Below are 17,220 nucleotides of genomic sequence, written 5' to 3'. Positions count from 1 at the left end.
GAGGCGCTCCCCCAGCGCCCGGCTAGCTCAGTCGGTAGAGCATGGGACTCTTAATCCCAGGGTCGTGGGTTCGAGCCCCACGTTGGGCGGTGGATTTTTGCCTCCCCTTCATTAAGGTGAGGGTGGGTGTAATTATGTTAATTATCGCAGTGAGTGCTGCGTTACAGCAAAAGGGAGAGGATGGGAAGCTGCTCAGGCCACTGCTCCAGCCACCAGTTGCTCCTCCAGGTGCAGCACCCGGCAGGGTCCTGCCAGCAGCGCCCGGCTTGGCTACAGCAAAGCCTCAAAATTGGCATCGAGTGAAGATCAGGAGAACCTCCTGATTTTTTAAGCATAACTGCCACAATCAGACACGCTTTATGAACTCAACAAAACTTCTGGCATCCCAAATACTTGCCGAAAGCTAGGGCCAGGTGGAGCAAATTCACATACTCGGTAGTTCTTCCCTCACAAAGCTCTCACCCCTGAGTTTCCGTGCCAGGAGCCGTCAGATCCTGGAGTCTCCCAGCCAGCCCTGCAGGCATCAGCCTTGGGAGCAGGGTTAGGGCAGAGCCACACACCGCACAGCAGGGCCTCAACCCAGCAGGTGCTTGGCGTTGATGCAGGAGAGAGAGAAAGGGGTTGGTAAGCTGGAACAAGAGCAGTTAGAGCGAAGGTACTGAAAGAAAATGAGGGGAAATGCTGGTATTTCAAGAATCTGCTCAGCAACAAGCAACCCCAAGGATATTAAACCATTAAACCACTGGAGGTTTACAGAAGCAAGCAAGAAAAGAACTCTAAGAAATAAAAGACGGCAAATACCTCACAGTATGGGAATGCAGGAAGCTATCGATAGTGTTTAACCCACTGGTCTGAGTCCAGGTAAAACCCCACAGTGCATTTTGAAGAACCCATTTCTGTCACAGCAGACTCTTACTGTCCTCAGGTTGCCACGGGAAAACAAACTCCTGTGCATGGTGATCACAACCTGCTTCACCTGGGAACACAGTGCTTGGACCGGAGGCTCTCATGTCAGCTCAAAGAGGCACGGGCCAGGCCCCATCGTGCTCTGAGGGCTGAGAAATCACCGCTAAAAAACAGCTTTGTCCTGGGAATGTAAAACAAGCACTGAGAACTGCTCACGACATCTGTTTATTTTCCTGTTTCCTGTACAACAGCCAAGCAGCTCATCTGAAGTAGGAAGAAGGCGATTTACAGATACACCTGCCAACACCACTGGAGAGAAATCCTTTGTTCTAGTGCTTATCAGACCACTGTTACCAACCAGTAAAATCTCCCCCATGACAGACTGTAACACTTTAAGCAGTGATTCCTTTTTTTTTCTTTAATTTCAAAAACAGTAAGATAAAAAGAAACATCTCCTACCCTGTGTCAAATAACCCCCACATGCTAAAATAAAACATCTGAAACAGAACAGCAAAGTCATGCAGAAGCTTATTTAAATGCTGCCTCGTGTTAAGTTTCACCACCAGAATGTTTCTTTTAACATATGCTTAAATTTTAGAAACGTGCTATGAGAACCCCAGCAGGTAGTTAGCAGACATCATGGGGAAATCAGCTACAAGAAGCATCTTTCCCAAATACGGTGTTTATATCAAAATGTACATCATTTCTTGAAGCAATTAACTCTCTGTAGTGCATTTTCATTTAATACTTATTGTTGCAGTACAATGAGGTTTTAATATTTCTGATGGGGGGAAGGAGGGCAAAGGAGTGACTCCTGAACTGGGCACTTCAGTAACAGGTTCAAGATTTCCTCATACACCTGTTCATAATTCTTACACGGTTCAATCCTTCCTTGGAGGAGAGGCATTGGGGGAGCTGTTAGCTGAGAATTACAGGCAGAAGAGTTCTCTGCTAAAACTCTGCAAGCAGGACTCCCTGTGCAGGGGAAATATTGTTCCAGCACCTTTGCTAAACAGCCCCAAACCATTTCCTAACAGTCCTCACAGGTGATTCAAGGGTGGAATACTTCGTACAGAATGTGGCAGAAAAGCTTTGACGGATGTTTCCCAAAGGAGCCTGTCCGTTATTCTTCTGAGCATACTTGAAATCAAAATATCTTAAAACAAATCTCAACCATGTCATTTACTGTACAAACAGAACTCAGTAAGCTACACCTCATCACTACACATCTTTTCATAAGAGGACAGAATAGCGTAGTAGTTGCCAAAGTTAATTCTCTGAACAACAACTGGACATGGTTTTAAATACAGCGTTAGTATGTAGCATGCTACTACCCAAAACCATCCACATTGGTCATACTGAAGTGTTACATAAATTACTTAATACAAAAAAAAAAGTTCCCAATGTGTGTGTGCGTGTGTGTACTTGAAATAGATGAGGAGAATCCTTGCGCAGCACTTAGGTGCTTATTTCTCCGTGGAGAAAGCCCTCTTCATCAGCGGTGGGGGCGCTTTTCCAACATCAAACATCATTTCCAGTGGAGGATTATTGAGACAGCACCAGTCAGGTATGCGGCCCGTCTGGCTGTAATACTCTTTGGACACAGAGCGGCTCCCAAGGATGTCCTGAAGCGCTCCAAAAATGGCCCCTACATTGAGAAAAAACAAACAAACAAACAAAAATTATTTGGTGTACTGATTTTCTTTTCCTACTTCTCATCACAAATCTTATTTTTTTCAGCTTTGTCCAAAATAAACAAATAAAGGAATGAAAGGATCTAGTCACTTTCCTTTTTAGTAGCCCAGCTAGTCTCAAATTGCTTCCAATAATGTCCTTTGAAACTAAGTGAAAACAAAAAAAAAATAGTTTCTGCTGAGAACAAACTGGCCCAGTTGACCCCCTTCTTATGATAAGCCTTCTGCAAGTTTTGATATTAAGCACTTCAAACAAACCCTCATGCGTTTAAGGAGATTTCCTCTCCCAAAAAAGGATGCAGCACAAGAAGTTCCCCCAAGCTGTGAGAAGATTTAGAGCACAGCAGCTGATTAGCACTGCCAGTGAAAGTCTCAGAGAACTTGGTGCATATAAATCATTCCTGTTTGCTAATCCTGAAATGAGACTCAAAAAGTTTTAAAACTAAAATATGATAAACACGTACCAAAAGTATACGGAAATAAAATCAAAATGAGTTCCTCATACATAATGGATGGTCTCAGCTTACTAACCAGAACTTTAGAGAAGCAAGAATTCTTTCCAGTCTGAGAATCCTCCTGGAAAGAGTTGCTAGCAATGCAAAGCCCTTCTTCACCATGCTTTTTCCCTGTCCTGTCTGTATTGCATCCAAACTTCACTGCACAGTTGAAGCACTTGTTATTGGCACCCTGGAGCTTCAGAGGCAGGTTAAGAGCTGGCAGCTCCTCGTTTTTCAAAGGAGATCTGCAGGTCTCTGCTCTCCCTAATTTCTTCACTGGTGCCACCCCATGGCAGCAGCCATGCACTGCACTCGAGTCAACTCAACTCAGCGCTGGTTCAAATTGCACCGTCACCTGCTTAAAGCTCCCGCAAACCTCGGTGCCATTCTGCCCTCCAAGTGTCCCCGAGGGAGCTGCAGTCTGCACGATTTCTTCCAGGAGGGCAGAACAATTCCACAGAGCTCAGGTGCAGCTTACTTTCAATAGTCCACCTAAATTTTACTGCCCTTTATTCATGACAAATCGCACCCTGAAGGTTTGTTTATTCATTTTGTACCTGTGCTTAACAGTCAGTTTCGTTCTTACCTCCCAGCCACGCCACGCAGTTGGGTTTGGCAGGCGGAGTGTGAATTCTGAAGGTTTTAGTGGCGAGTGCTTCTTTGTATTTTGGTTTCTCTACCAGGTACCTGATTTCAGCCATGAGTCTGTGCAGGAATCCTGGCAACATGGCAGTGCCGCCGATAACTACCAAGTTCTCTGCCAGCTGCTTCCTGGTGTCTATTGGACACTAAAGCAAAAGAGAATTAAAACAAAAAACACATTAAAAAAAACCAAAAAACAAAACAACACTCATTGAAATTGCATGTATAAGCATTCAAAGGTGTCTTAGGAATTCAGCTAGATTTCCTGTGCATTTCAATCACTGTTTTCTGTTACTTCTCTGAAAAACAATCTACATCATTTTTTACCCACATTTTCGAAGAAAACCAGGATCAAGGACCTGCCCAGCTGAAGCTTGCATGAGCATGCCATGAGTCACTGTAAAGCCCTGTAGCTGAGACGGGCCAGGACAAGAGAGGACAGAGGTATCGGTGACTGATTCCCCTGAGTTCTGGGAGATGTGCCAGAAGAGACACACAAAAGCTCAACCAATGCTCTTGGAGACAAAAGCATTAAACATGAGCTTGACTCTTCTTAGCTTCATACAGGAAAAAGATGCTACAGAAGCCTCCGTGGCAGAGAAGCTAGAGCTTGCCTTTGTATCAGTTAATCCAACACGAAGACACAAAGGCACAAGAAAACCAAGCTTTGTCAGTTCTGCCCCTCAACAAGATTTGTGCAGTCCCTTTGAAAAAAAAAATCAATTGTCAGAGCGCTGTGCTCCTCTTGTCCAGCAGAAGTTAACTGGACACTCTCTGACATTTTTAAATTTAACATTTGCCTTTGCAAGCCAAAGAACGATGCAAGGTAAAGGCCTGGAAGTAGAGAGGGGAAGGAACAGATCCAGGAGCAGATCTTGTTAAACATCAGGAGCTGTAACTGAAATGGTTGTCATGCCATTTAAGTCTGTCACTCTCCAGTAAAATAAGTCTCAGCGAGCTAATTTAAATGACATTAGTAACTCCAGGAAGGAAATGAAATTTACACCGCATCATAATGAAAATTTCCCTTTATTTTGGTTTTCTAATCAGTTTTTTCTTAAACCTGGTAAGAAATGAAGTGTTTGTATATGCCGAGAAAACTTTCCATAATATTTCCAAAATACTGCCTGTAATAGAGATGCCCAAATTCACTTTATTCTATCTCAGGCAAATAAGCAATCTGCAGGAGGCAGGAAGTCTAAATGTGAGCAAAACATCTTGAAAAACGAAGAAATAGAATACCTGTTACTTCGGTTCAAGCAGTGTAATAATTGTAACAACAAGGCATTAGCTACTCCTTTGTCTGTATGCATATAGGTTATGTACAGAGCTTCACCACCAAAATAAACACAAGCTAGGTTCTCCCTTTTGCTGAGGAACAAGCACTGCATTGCTTCTTTTCTTGACTGAAAGCTGTTCTAAATAAATTGCTGTACACCCAGGAGTATGAAAACAATCACAGAGCGGATGACACACCGTGCCTTGCTGCCCCACAGTAATTCATCACGTGGCAGAACCCGAGGAGTCATGCTGTGCTGAGATTTTGAAACCAACTGTAACCTGCAGTCAGGGGGGCATCACGCTAAAAAGAAACATTTCTAAGAGCAGGTTCCCTAACTCTGGAGACATGCAAGCAATTGTTTAGAAGATAAAGATACCTGAATGAGCGAATCTAAGATCAAAGTGGCAACAGATGTCTCTTCATTATCCTGTTCAAACAGTATTTCCACAACTGAGTCTCTGTTGAAAGGACAGGAAATGAGTGTTAATGAGAAGCAATGCTACTCCATGAGCTAACAGCAGGGCTGGAAATAACTGCAGACTTCCTGCTGACAGCACAACATCACAGCTTCTTCTGTCACGCAGCGCATGCACCAGGCAGTGCCAAAGGGGAGGCAACAGTCTCATTCACTCCACTTAAACCTGGCTCGCCATCATGCATTCATCTTCCATTTCTGTTTTCCCCCACCCCTCTGATCTGCTGGCTCATCTTCAGTTGTGAGCTCTTTGGGAAGCAGAAAGTGCTTCCCAAATGCAAGTGCTTCATTACAATTCAGTTTTATGAAAATTTATGTGCTCTCAGAGTCAAAACAATGTCCTCCTAAAGACAAACGCTTCACTACAGTATTTCTCACCTGATGGGGCCAACTACATGGAGAATCTTTTCTCCATCTAAAGGATAGTCCACATCTGGAGGTGGTGGAGGACGCTAGAAATAAAAACACGAGCATTGTTTTAAAGGCCAAAATGGCTACGTCCACTTCAAAAGACCAGGATAAGTTTCATTGTCCACCCACCTCAGCACTGCCATCAATGTTGAACTTGGCTGCTTGGATCTTCAGCCCACGCTGGAGATCACTCACAAAACAAGTGCGAACTTTGTAAAAGAAAACAAGGGGCAGAAGAGAGACTTTGTTGGATCCTTTCATCAATAAAACAGACAATTCTGCTTAACTTAGAGAACACATTTTAGGCCCTGCCTGTGGAAAACAAAGCAAAACAAAAAAGCAAACAAACAAAAAACACAACACAAGCCTCTACACTTCCATCTGAATTCAGACGTATCTAGATCATAAATTTGAATGAAACTGACACCAGAACTATGCAAGAACAGGCAAGATTTCTTTCTCAAACAAGCTACATAAGATTTGAAGAAAAAAGATGCTATTCATCATGTTTTCAGTTACCACAAGGTGGCAGGGATTGAATTCCACTGTCAAACACACCATTCCTGGTCTTGCACTATGGCTTCAAATACAACATTGTATTTTTTTTTTTCTTTTAAACAATCACTGATCATGTACTTTTCCTAGTGCAACTCTTCAGCTTCCTAAGAAATCCAGAAGTATTTTTTTTCCTCTAAGCAGCACTGACAGACCACAATTTTATTTGTATGCCTACTACTATTAATTTGTGCTATATTAAAAGAATACAATGCATATAATAATAATAATATGCATATAATAAGAATCTTCTTCATAAATGGTTGACACAAAGGAACAACCCTTAATACACAAGCAATCCTAATTTCAACCCCAACACATTATTATCTGATTCCAAGAGATTGCATCAAAACCAGAACCAATCAGGAAACGGTGTTCCAAGTCCAGGAATTAGAAAAGGAGCTTCCATTTGACAAAGCACCAGCTGTATTTCAGTTATTTTACATTTCACTGATGGATTTTTCCTAATTTGGTCCAGAAGATAGGTATTAGTTATTACCTTCTGCAATTATAACTATTTTTATATCACATGAAACATTACATAGGAGCCCATTTAAGGTCTGCCTAAAGAGATATCTTATTTTCTTCTGATGTAAATGTAGTCCTCAATTCCTCCTGCCTACTTATTAACATATCAAGATGCCTTTTATACACACTTGATTTTTTTTTTGCAAAGTTAATCTTGAGGCAAATAGACCCTTTGTTAATTTCTACACAAAATCAGTTTAAAAAATTAATATTTCATGATATTAAAATTACTTAAATGTTGAATTTACAAGCAAAACATTTCTATGATGGTAATTTTTGAAATTAGATCTGCTAACTTTGTACCATGTGCAGTACAGACTGTACACATTCATACACAAAGTCACAGAATCACAGAATTTTCTAGGTTGGAAGAGACCTCAAGATCATCGAGTCCAACCTCTGACCTAAAACTAACAGTCCCCACTAAACCATATCCCTAAGCTCTACATCTAAACGTCTTTTGAAGACTTCCAGGGATGGTGACTCCACCACCTCCCTGGGCAGCCCATTCCAATGCCTCACAACCCTTTCAGTAAAGAAATTCTTCCTAACATCTAACCTAAAACTCCCCTGGCGTAACTTTAGCCCATTCCCCCTCGTCCTGTCACCAGGCACATGGGAGAACAGGCCAACCCCCACCTCGCTACAGCCCCCTTTAATGTACTTATACAGAGCAATAAGGTCACCCCTGAGCCTCCTCTTCTCTAGGCTGAACAAGCCCAGCTCCTTCAGCCGCTCCTCGTAGGACTTGCTCTCCAGGCCCCTCACCAGCTTCGTCGCCCTTCTTTGGACCCGCTCCAGCACCTCGATGTCCTTCTTGTAGCGAGGGGCCCAAAACTGAACACAGTACTCGAGGTGCGGCCTCACCAGAGCCGAGTACAGGGGGACGATCACCTCCCTAGCCCTGCTGGTCACAGTGTTTCTGATACAAGCCAGGATGCCGTTGGCCTTCTTGGCCACCTGAGCACACTGCTGGCTCATATTCAGCCGACTGTCCACCATCACTCCCAGGTCCTTCTCTGCCTGGCAGCTCTCCAACCATTCCTCTCCCAGCCTGTAGTTCTGCTTGGGGTTATTGCGCCCCAGGTGCAGGACCCGGCACTTGGCCTTGTTGAACTTCATACAGTTGACCTCAGCCCATCGGTGCAGCCTATCCAGATCCTCCTGCAGAGCCTTCCTACCCTCGAGCAGATCGACACACGCACCTAGCTTGGTGTCATCTGCAAACTTACTGAGGGTGCACTCAATGCCGTCATCCAGATCATTGATGAAGATGTTAAAGAGGACCGGCCCCAGCACCGAGCCCTGGGGGACGCCACTAGTGACTGGCCTCCAACTGGACTGTGTTGGTAGTTAAAAAAAAAAAAAAAAAAAAAAGCAACACCAAGTTAACCTGACCTGCTGATCATAGGATACATAATTGTGTTAACACTCCTACTGCACTACTCCACCAAAATATGAGCTCTGTGGACAATACAAAGGCTAAACCTGAAAGAGGATTTCAATGCGGTTTTCTGTTTGCTTTCAAAGAGGGAGAACAAGGCAAGTCCTTCTGGTAGGTAAGAAATACAATAAACAGAGAAGCCAAAATAAGTACCTGAATACAAAGTTCTGCGTGCTTGTTATTACCATTCTCTCCTCTACTGCACAATTTAATAAACTAGAGCTTCACAAAATAGAAAGTTTTACCTTTTATATCTTCTACTATGTCTTCTGGAACTGAGCCTGCAGCAAGAACAACAAAATCGGTTAGAACAAAAATTTTTCAAGTAGAAAGAGAATTTAACAAACTAACTTTGAGTTACGTTTATGACAGTTCCACTTGGACAGCAGCCTTTAAAGATTTCTAAGTAGAAGAATATAATGAACAGAAAAAGTTAGCCTACTCTCAAAAGAGACTGAAAAAACACCACAGACCTTTTATCTGGGCTTTAATTTAAACTTAGTGTTATGAGTAGCTTATTGAGAAGTAATATACTCATTTAATACAGAAAGAAATCATGAGAGAAGATCATGTAAGACACAATGAATACTATATGCATATTTTTTAGTTCACTGTCAGTATTAATCCCCTTTCCCCAGTGCAAGCTCACAGCACTTACACTGCAGCAAACAGACCTTACCCATCACAGACGGAAGGCTTTGTCCTTTGGCTAATCCTGTATCAACTGTGCACTGTTCCAACAACTGATATTCCAGCTCCCTAGAACATTGCAAATTAAGTTAGGTAAAGGCAGCTATTAACTCGGGACAATTCTCTGTATTATGCTTAAGGGACACTATTTACTCCCTTCAGCTAGATTCTTTTAAATACAGGCTGAAGTAGATCAGGTTTCCACAACTTTTACTACATCAACAAAAGCCACAAAGTGGTAACTAAAAAATGGAATACTGGCAGAGCAACAGCTATGATTTAAGTAATGTTCAGTAGGAATCTTTGGTCATTGATCAAAGGGTAACTTCCACAAATCAATCAACAGTAGCCTGGGATGTGTAATGGTGAACTTACTTGTGGATAGCCTTTCCTCCCAACGGCAGAGAACCCCAGCAGCTCAGAATCGGAATTCCCTCATATATCTACATGAAGATCAGGAAATTCTCCTTTTTTGGCATGAGTTTTCAGTCTGCTGGAACTGCTGCTTCTCCCCAACATTTTCTTACATTAGCTACCTTTCTCCAAAACTAAATACTAATATATAAAAAAATAGAGTCATGAACCACCTAAGATTCCCATACCACCTTTCCCAAGCTTTGGTGGAACACAGACTTAACACATCAGCTGTGAAAAGATTCCCCAAGTCATGATATCTTATAACTAAAAGCTGCATTGGCCAATCTGTTTGTATTATTTTTTATTACACTTGAAAGCCTATAAAATAGCAGCTTGTCATAATAGCTTTACTGCTGAAAATTTTAATTCTGTATTATTAAAGGATACAGGCAGCACCAAGCTTTCTTTATATCCGCAGTCCAGCACCATGGCAGAATTGATCCCAAGTGTCAGGAGAGACATCAGATGACTTGGAGCAAACAATACAGAAGGTACCTACACGGAAACCAAGAGGGCAATTGACATGAGAGGGAAAAATACAAACAACATAATACACCTAAAGCAATGATGCTTTCCCTAAATGTTATATTAAAATCAAAATACAAGCAATTGTATCTTGAGATATAAATTTTTAGTTTAGTTTTTAAGGTCGTGTAGTAATCAACAAAATACAACAGGATAGTAAGATCTATATTCATCTAATTCATGGTACATACAAGGCACTTCAGTAATATTTTATCTTGGAATGGACTCATAAGGAAAGCGTTAATTATGGAATTAATCTTAAGTCATAGTTCAGATTTCCTATTGTCATTTGAAAAGAAATTAGAGAAACAAACATGACTACTTGAAATGCTGCATAAAGATTTGAAGATGTGATTAAAGGCAACAGAAAAACCATGAAAGCGTGCCCTACAACACGCTGTGCACACAATCTCCCAGAAGAAGCGATTTAAAATGCTTTTCCCAAAGCAACAAGGAAACTCAAGTCATGATTACATAAGAATTACTTTCTTCCCCTAGAATTCTACAAAACAGATTTCCTAGACTGTGACTGTTCCTTTACTGAATATCATGCCTTGAAGCGTGAATTAAAGAAGCAATTTCAATAAAGCCTGCATTAAAGGGCAACATTACTGGTGCTTGGCCCAGAGACAAGTTATAATATTGACCATGTATTAAAATGCCACTCTTATGAGTCACACCAGATTGAAGTATTAGCCAGAGAGAATTAACCCCACTTCAGTATTAACTGGCTTCTTAACATGCTACAAAGTCTCTCCATCAAAATATGATTCTCCAAGTCATGAGTCACTTTAGACAACCAATTCAGCATGCAATTGCTTTATTGGGGACATTTTTTTTCCTCAGAAAGAGATTTGAGGCAGAAGGACTGGGACAAAAAACACATACAAATATGTGAATTCAAGTGAAATTCAAGTGAATTCAAGTCAGAAAATTGTATCTATCATATGAAAGAATTATGCAGAATTTCAACTTCAGCTGTTAAATTGTGTTGTGGAATCATAGTGGAGGAGCACTGCAGACAAACTAGTTTCACTGCTTTTTACAGAAGAACTTCAACTTTTGTTCTATTTGAATTGAAAAAGTTATGGAACCACCTTACAATACATTTTATTCTAGAACTAACCAAGAGTTAGGGTTCGGATTTTTCTTGACTCTATCAAAAAGACCGATCAAGCTGAGGGGATAATGAATTTCAGGTAAACTCTCATTTCTAAATGAGTACAGCCAAAGATCATGTGCTAGACAAATATATTGACTCTGATAGAAGTCATGAGATTTGATGACAGAGCACTAAGAAGTGTTTAAATATAAATTCTGGCTTCCGGCAGTGCTCAATAGAAATTATTGGATCTGTCTGGAGCAGCATGATGTGAGCTATATTTTCATACAAGCCAGAGAAACCTTTCAGATTCTTAATAGCTGCTGGTTTTTGCAACTTACAAAGTGCTTTAGTCTGATCTCCAAGCCCCACCTCCCCAGATGACCATCAGATTTTTTTCATCTTCTTTATGTCTCTCTCATTCTTCTGGCGTTATTTCCATGTCTTCGTCCACATTTGGTAGTGATCATCAGTAAGATTTCTACTGTCAAGTGCTACGCTTAGCACATACAGTAGTTACCTGAAACACATACCTCAAAATGCTTGAAAAGGACTCTTGTGAGTGTGTCTCTGAAGTGTGAAGGGCAGAGGACAGATTCTATGATCACAACACGACGGTCTCTGGGATTCACCAGCAGATGTCTGAAAAAGGCAAGATGTGTAAAACAAAACTGGCAAGTTTATGCGCATATTACAAGCCCTACCTTAATATTCCATTCTGCCTGAAAATCATAATAATTTGCATTTAGATAGCATTTTCCACGGCAAATCTCAAAGTCTTGTTCCCAAATTTGAAGTATAAAAAAAAAATTCCCAATAGAAAGTTAGGAAATCAAGTTATAGAAAGCATGTAATAGAGCTCTCTGCCAGCAGCCTGTAGCTACAAAGGTTATGCATTTCTAAAGCAACATAAAGAAATGCAAAAATAGATATGCACAGTAGTCATTAATGGCTTATCCAGTGTCATACAGTATAGCCATAAAAGAGAGGATACAAATGTCCCGATTTCAATTACAAATCAATGATAAGGGACACGAAAAAGTACCCAACACTGGAGATCTGAGGCACAGACATTAAGTACTCATTTGCAGCATGAGCTGCATAAAAGTACAGACTGGAAATAAAGAGAAAATTACCAGCTCCAAATTCATTATTCTCTGATACTAAAAATACAACAAAAACATGTATTAATCAGGCAAGAGTGTCCTATATGTTAAGATTTCTCCTTAAAACCATGGTCATGCAGCAATGAGTTCTGCACTGATGTAGGATGAGCTTTGGCCCTACCAAAATCAGTACAACTCCTCAGGTAATGACTTTCTCATCTACTCCTTTATGAGTGCCACAGTTAAAAGGCAAATTACCAAACATATTTTATTTCTAGAGAGAAGCTGATGCTGCAGACCCCTAACTTTTTGTAATATAACCCAAATCTCAGCACCACTACATTTCTCTGGCAAGAATACAGCCAGGCAGCTACCTGCAAAATCTTATGTTCTCCAACTCAACAAGACAGAAGTCTCCAGTGACACCTGAATACCTCTAGATGCACTCAGAAAAAAAGCTGCAGAAGGCAAGAATAATTAACGCCCACATACATGTATCCCTTACCTGAAATACAACATATGAATAAATTCCTTCAGATATGAATATAGCTCTTCTGTATTAATATTATACTGGACAACTTTGATAGGCTGCAAAGAAAAGAAATACCCATCGTCAGCATAAATATTAGACATAGATATATTTCTTTTGATATGATCAATCATACATCTGAATATATATAAACTGATACATATAAAGAAATACTCACTCTTGCCTGTTTTGCTATATGTACCTAACAATGCACCTCACAATTCACCCTATAACTAAACTCTGGAGTTTATTCAAACTAATTTTTCATACTGGTAACTTAATATTAGTTTTCCAAAGCTGCCATTCTCTACTAAAAAAAGAGCACAGTTAGGCAAAGAAATGTTTCAATAAATGCCCCCAAAATAAGATGCATGAGCAATGAGTACGAACTAATACACGTTGGTATCACACTTTTATTTGGTTACAATATTTAATAGCAGCTGTTATAATGAAAAACATCTGATGATGAACAGAAGACATATCTGAAAATTCCCCCTGAAAATTATAAAATACTAAACATTGCAAAACTAAAATAGTTTACCTTAGGGACATCAGGTTTCTTTATTTCACTAGGAATAATGCATCTTGGTCCTGTTTCTCCTGCAAAACCGCACCTAAAAGAAAACATGGAAAACTTTATCATTGGAAGTCACTATTAGCAGACAAGCCTATGCACCAAAGAGTAATTAATTAGGAGAAGTTCTGTAACTGCAAGGAGGTGTTTTACGTATGACTTTTTTATCTAGTTATTTTGAATGAGAAGGATCGTATACCTCTTCAGTGACTCCCTCTCAGCTGCATTAAGTGAAATATCTGTAAGGACTGTAAAGCTCAACTCTGATGTGCCTCCTAATTTCCACTGAATACAACTTTTTGTTGACAACAATCCCCTACAACCTTCCTTTCCATCTATTAAATTTCCAGAGTACCTTCCTGTGTCCTCCATACCAGCCCAGTTTTCACTGAAGCTCTCAGTAAACACAGGCAGCACCAAGTCATCATGTCCTCTTTAAATCCTCACTTTTTGTGATGTTTATTTAATCACAGGATGGTTTGGTTTGGAAGGGACCTTACAGCCCCCTGCCATGGGCAGGGACCCCTCCTGCCAGCCCAGGCTGCCCCCAGCCCCATCCAGCCTGGCCTTGGGCACTGCCAGGGATGGGGCAGCCACAGCTCCTCGGGGCAGCCTGCACCAGGACCTCGCTGTCCTCAAAGTAAAGAATTTCTTCCAAATAGCTAATCTAGAATCCCCTCCCTCATCCTGCTGGCTGCACATTTGGCAGAAACAGAAGACAGACTTGATGACCACAATCATAAGGGTCCTGCAGCCCATTTCACTGCTGACCAGCACTGGCCCATGGACTCTTTTTTCCAGCTTGTTTTATACTTTGTAATACACTCCCTTTGCAGGTATCCTGGGCAATTTTGGGCACTACCACCTCCTGATGGCTGGTCACCACTACAGGACTCCTGACAAAACACAAGAACTCAGCATCCAATTTAGATACAACACAACAATACAAATAGAAACAACTCCCAAATGAAATTCTTGGAAACCGATTTGGTTTTCATAAATGGATTGCACCTTAATATACATAGGCAGCATGGACTGAAGAAACCACATAAAAACCAAAAGAAAATAAAGATTTGATTAAGTACAAACGTCAGAAGAAACAATAGTAGAAAACACTAGTAGAAAGCTAGAAACTGCTGGAATTCAAGTACTTTTAATACAAAAGTCCCAGTGTGTGCATAGGGTTGAATTTACCTGTCACCCTAATAACTTCTGAACTTTCTGTTAATTTCAGTCATACTTAGAAAAGGACAGGTAACTCAGAGGTAATGAAATTGCCACCACTTCTGTAAGAACAAAGGTTGGAAACAGACCCTAAAAGCATGCTATTCAAGGGAAGTTCTTTTGTATGACAGCATGGGATAAAAGCACAAAAGCATCCCAAATTTGGGAAAAGCCTGTGATCAGTGACACGACAAACCCACAGGAGGCCACTCGGGGAGTTACTTGTCTCCACCTGGGCTGGGTTTTATTAAATCTTTTCCACAACCAGTGACTTCCAGGTAACAAAGCCAGGCCTCAAGTATGTAATTATACAACCATTTCCAAAAAAAAAGCAAGTACAACGTAATACAAAAACACAGCTGGGGATGAAACCCTGCTCCTACAAGTGTGCCTCATCAGGGGGGCTGAGACAGCAACAGGGTTTTGAGCAGGTAAATGCCCCAAAAGAACACAAACAAGCGTGTATTAAGAGATGGTTTTGTTGCAATGTAATGTTTTTTGTTTGTTTGTGTGTTGTTTTTTTCCTTTTGTGCAAGGCTCCTGCAACCTGAGGGCCACTTGCAGCCTCTTCTGGCCCGGGACACGGGGGGTGGCTCTGCAACACCCCTTTGCAGCGTCGCTTTTTTATTTTATATTTATTTTTTTAACCCAAAACACGAGATCGAAAAGCAAGGCTGTGGTCGGCTTTACACAAAGCAAACCGCCATAGGAAGGGGGTGGGAGAAAAAAAAACAACCACCAAGCTCATTATTTACTAATTATTGCTCCCGACAGCAGGCACCGGAAGCAACCGCCCGGCGCCAGGACCGCCCTGCTGTCGCGACATGGCCTCCCCGGCGAGTCGCGACAGAAGCGGGGAGGGGGGACACTCACTTGGTGAAAGCCTCGCCCAGGTCTATCACCACGGCGGTCTTCTCCCCGCCGCTGCCCAGCCCCTCGTAGAGCGGCATGGCGGCTTCCCCTCGCCTCCCACAGCCTCGCAATGGCGGAGCCGCCTCCCTTCCTGCCTCCTCCCTGCCTCCTTCCTTCCTTTCTCCCTCCCTCTCCACACCGGGGCCGTCCTTCTCCTCCCCTGCTCCGCCCCGCAGCCCTGCCCGGCCGGCCATGGGGTGTCAGCCCCGGGTAGAGGAGGCTGAGGGGGGCGCCTCATGGCGGCTCCCTCACGGGGAGCTGAGGGGCAGGAGGAGGGCAGGAGAAAGCCGAGGAGCGCGGAGTGGTTTGGGGTGGAAGGGATCTTAAGGATACCTAGATGCATCCCTCCTGCCATAGGCAGGGATAAATGAAGGAAATTATAGGAAGCTATCACTTAGGAGGCTACTAGGATGACATGTAAATGTACCGAAGTGCTACGTGTAACCCTTTAGGATACAGTAAGCCTTGATCTCCAACAGAAATCAGAGGTCTGTCATGGAAAAACCAACAGCAAAAATCAAATAAACAAAAAATCGCCATACCTCCTCACTGCTATAACAGATCTGTCATGGAAAACAAACAAACAAACAAAAAAACAAACCACAACCAAACAAGCAAAAACATAAACTACACCTCTTTACTCCAAGAGAATGACAATTAGTAAGTGAAGATAAGACCTTGCAAATATACCAAAGGTAGAAATATCAAACTCCACCATGCTACCCCATGCATCCAGGACTGGGTTGCCTCTGCCTGGTGGCCACAGGTAGATGGTGGTGAGCCCTGGTGGGAGTTGCCTGACAAGACCCAAGTGCTAAAAGTTTAATTTGATTTACTTCTATTTTAGTTACTTTTTCATGAAAGTATATTGTGCCAGTGCAGTTGGGGTTTGCCTTCATCAGCCTTTTTTTTTTTTTTTTAATTTTTGAAGAAAATAAAAATTTGTGTTTGTATTCATGCAAGTTTGTGTATGACCATATATAATCACAGAATCCCAGAATCACAGAATTTCTAGGTTGGAAGAGACCTCAAGATCATCGAGTCCAACCTCTAACCTAACACTAACAGTCCCCACTAAACCATATCCCTAAGCTCTACATCTAAACATCTTTTGAAGACTTCCAGGGATGGTGACTCCACCACCTCCCTGGGCAGCCTGTTCCAGTGATAATAAAATACTTTGACCCAGTACCGAGGCTTTAACTCCATCAAGGTTAGGAAATGTTAAATTGTTCTAAATAATCCTAAATCTGTGTTGTAGGTAGATGCCAGCTCTGCAGTAGGTAAGCTTGGTCATGACTTTCTGTTTACAATTTACTTGACGTCTCTGAAATACGCAGCCTTGCTTTGATGGTCTTGGCGTTTCTGGTTGGTAAGAGCCATGTCATGAAAGCCTCTTAGTGTGAGTTTGTGTGACTGGGTTCTGTAGGTACCTACCGGTGTGGATGGAGGAGCTGTTACCCAGAAACAGACCAAAGAGAGGAAAGATACACGCTGAAAGGCAATATGTGAGTCTGCAAGAAGTAATACAGGACACCAAGAGTTTGCTGCATCTGCCCAAAGCCCCCAGCACACACCGACATCAGCAGTAGTTTGTGTAAGTCCACCAGCATCCACAAAGGCTGCTCTGTGCTGAGAGAGACAGCGGGATTATCTGTATACCCAAAGAAAGGAGGTGTCCTTTGACAAGCTGTCATTTTCTGGATA

At 41.9% G+C, this 17,220-nt stretch overlaps 1 protein-coding gene and 1 non-coding gene across 2 annotated transcripts; one reads left to right on the top strand and one right to left on the bottom strand.

The window, feature by feature from the left end:
* The first annotated feature begins 16 nt into the window (after positions 1-16).
* TRNAK-CUU (transfer RNA lysine (anticodon CUU)) lies at positions 17-89 on the top strand. Its single transcript has one exon. It is a non-coding gene; the product is annotated as a tRNA-Lys (tRNA).
* Positions 90-1,309: 1,220 nt separating this feature from the next.
* On the bottom strand, positions 1,310-15,631 carry ACTR10 (actin related protein 10). The gene is made up of 13 exons (XM_068682431.1): positions 15,475-15,631; positions 13,345-13,417; positions 12,780-12,862; positions 11,702-11,810; positions 9,929-10,036; positions 9,500-9,567; positions 9,114-9,193; positions 8,680-8,715; positions 6,037-6,116; positions 5,875-5,948; positions 5,398-5,479; positions 3,684-3,885; positions 1,310-2,554 (listed from the first exon to the last, which is right to left on the bottom strand). Exons 1-13 carry the CDS (start codon positions 15,549-15,551, stop codon positions 2,373-2,375), a joined length of 1,254 nt encoding a protein of 417 aa, XP_068538532.1. The 5' UTR covers positions 15,552-15,631; the 3' UTR covers positions 1,310-2,372.
* Between the last annotated feature and the right edge of the window lie 1,589 nt (positions 15,632-17,220).

The sequence above is a fragment of the Anas acuta genome, chromosome 5, assembly GCF_963932015.1.
Source record: "Anas acuta chromosome 5, bAnaAcu1.1, whole genome shotgun sequence".
In the NCBI taxonomy this organism is placed as follows: Eukaryota; Metazoa; Chordata; class Aves; order Anseriformes; family Anatidae; genus Anas; species Anas acuta.
The sequence above is the reverse complement of the archived record's forward strand: the minus strand, read 5'-3'. Positions and strand labels throughout refer to the sequence as shown.

Excerpts from the sequence above, each read along its gene's own strand:
- ACTR10 (XM_068682431.1), bottom strand. The coding sequence starts at position 15,551 with ATGCCGCTCTACGAGGGGCTGGGCAGCGGCGGGGAGAAGACCGCCGTG. Across the intron at positions 9,194-9,499 it reads GGAGGAAAGGCTATCCACAA|GGAGCTGGAATATCAGTTGT; the intron begins GTAAGTTCACCA and ends GCAATGTTCTAG. Across the intron at positions 5,480-5,874 it reads CATGTAGTTGGCCCCATCAG|AGACTCAGTTGTGGAAATAC; the intron begins GTGAGAAATACT and ends TCCTTTCAACAG.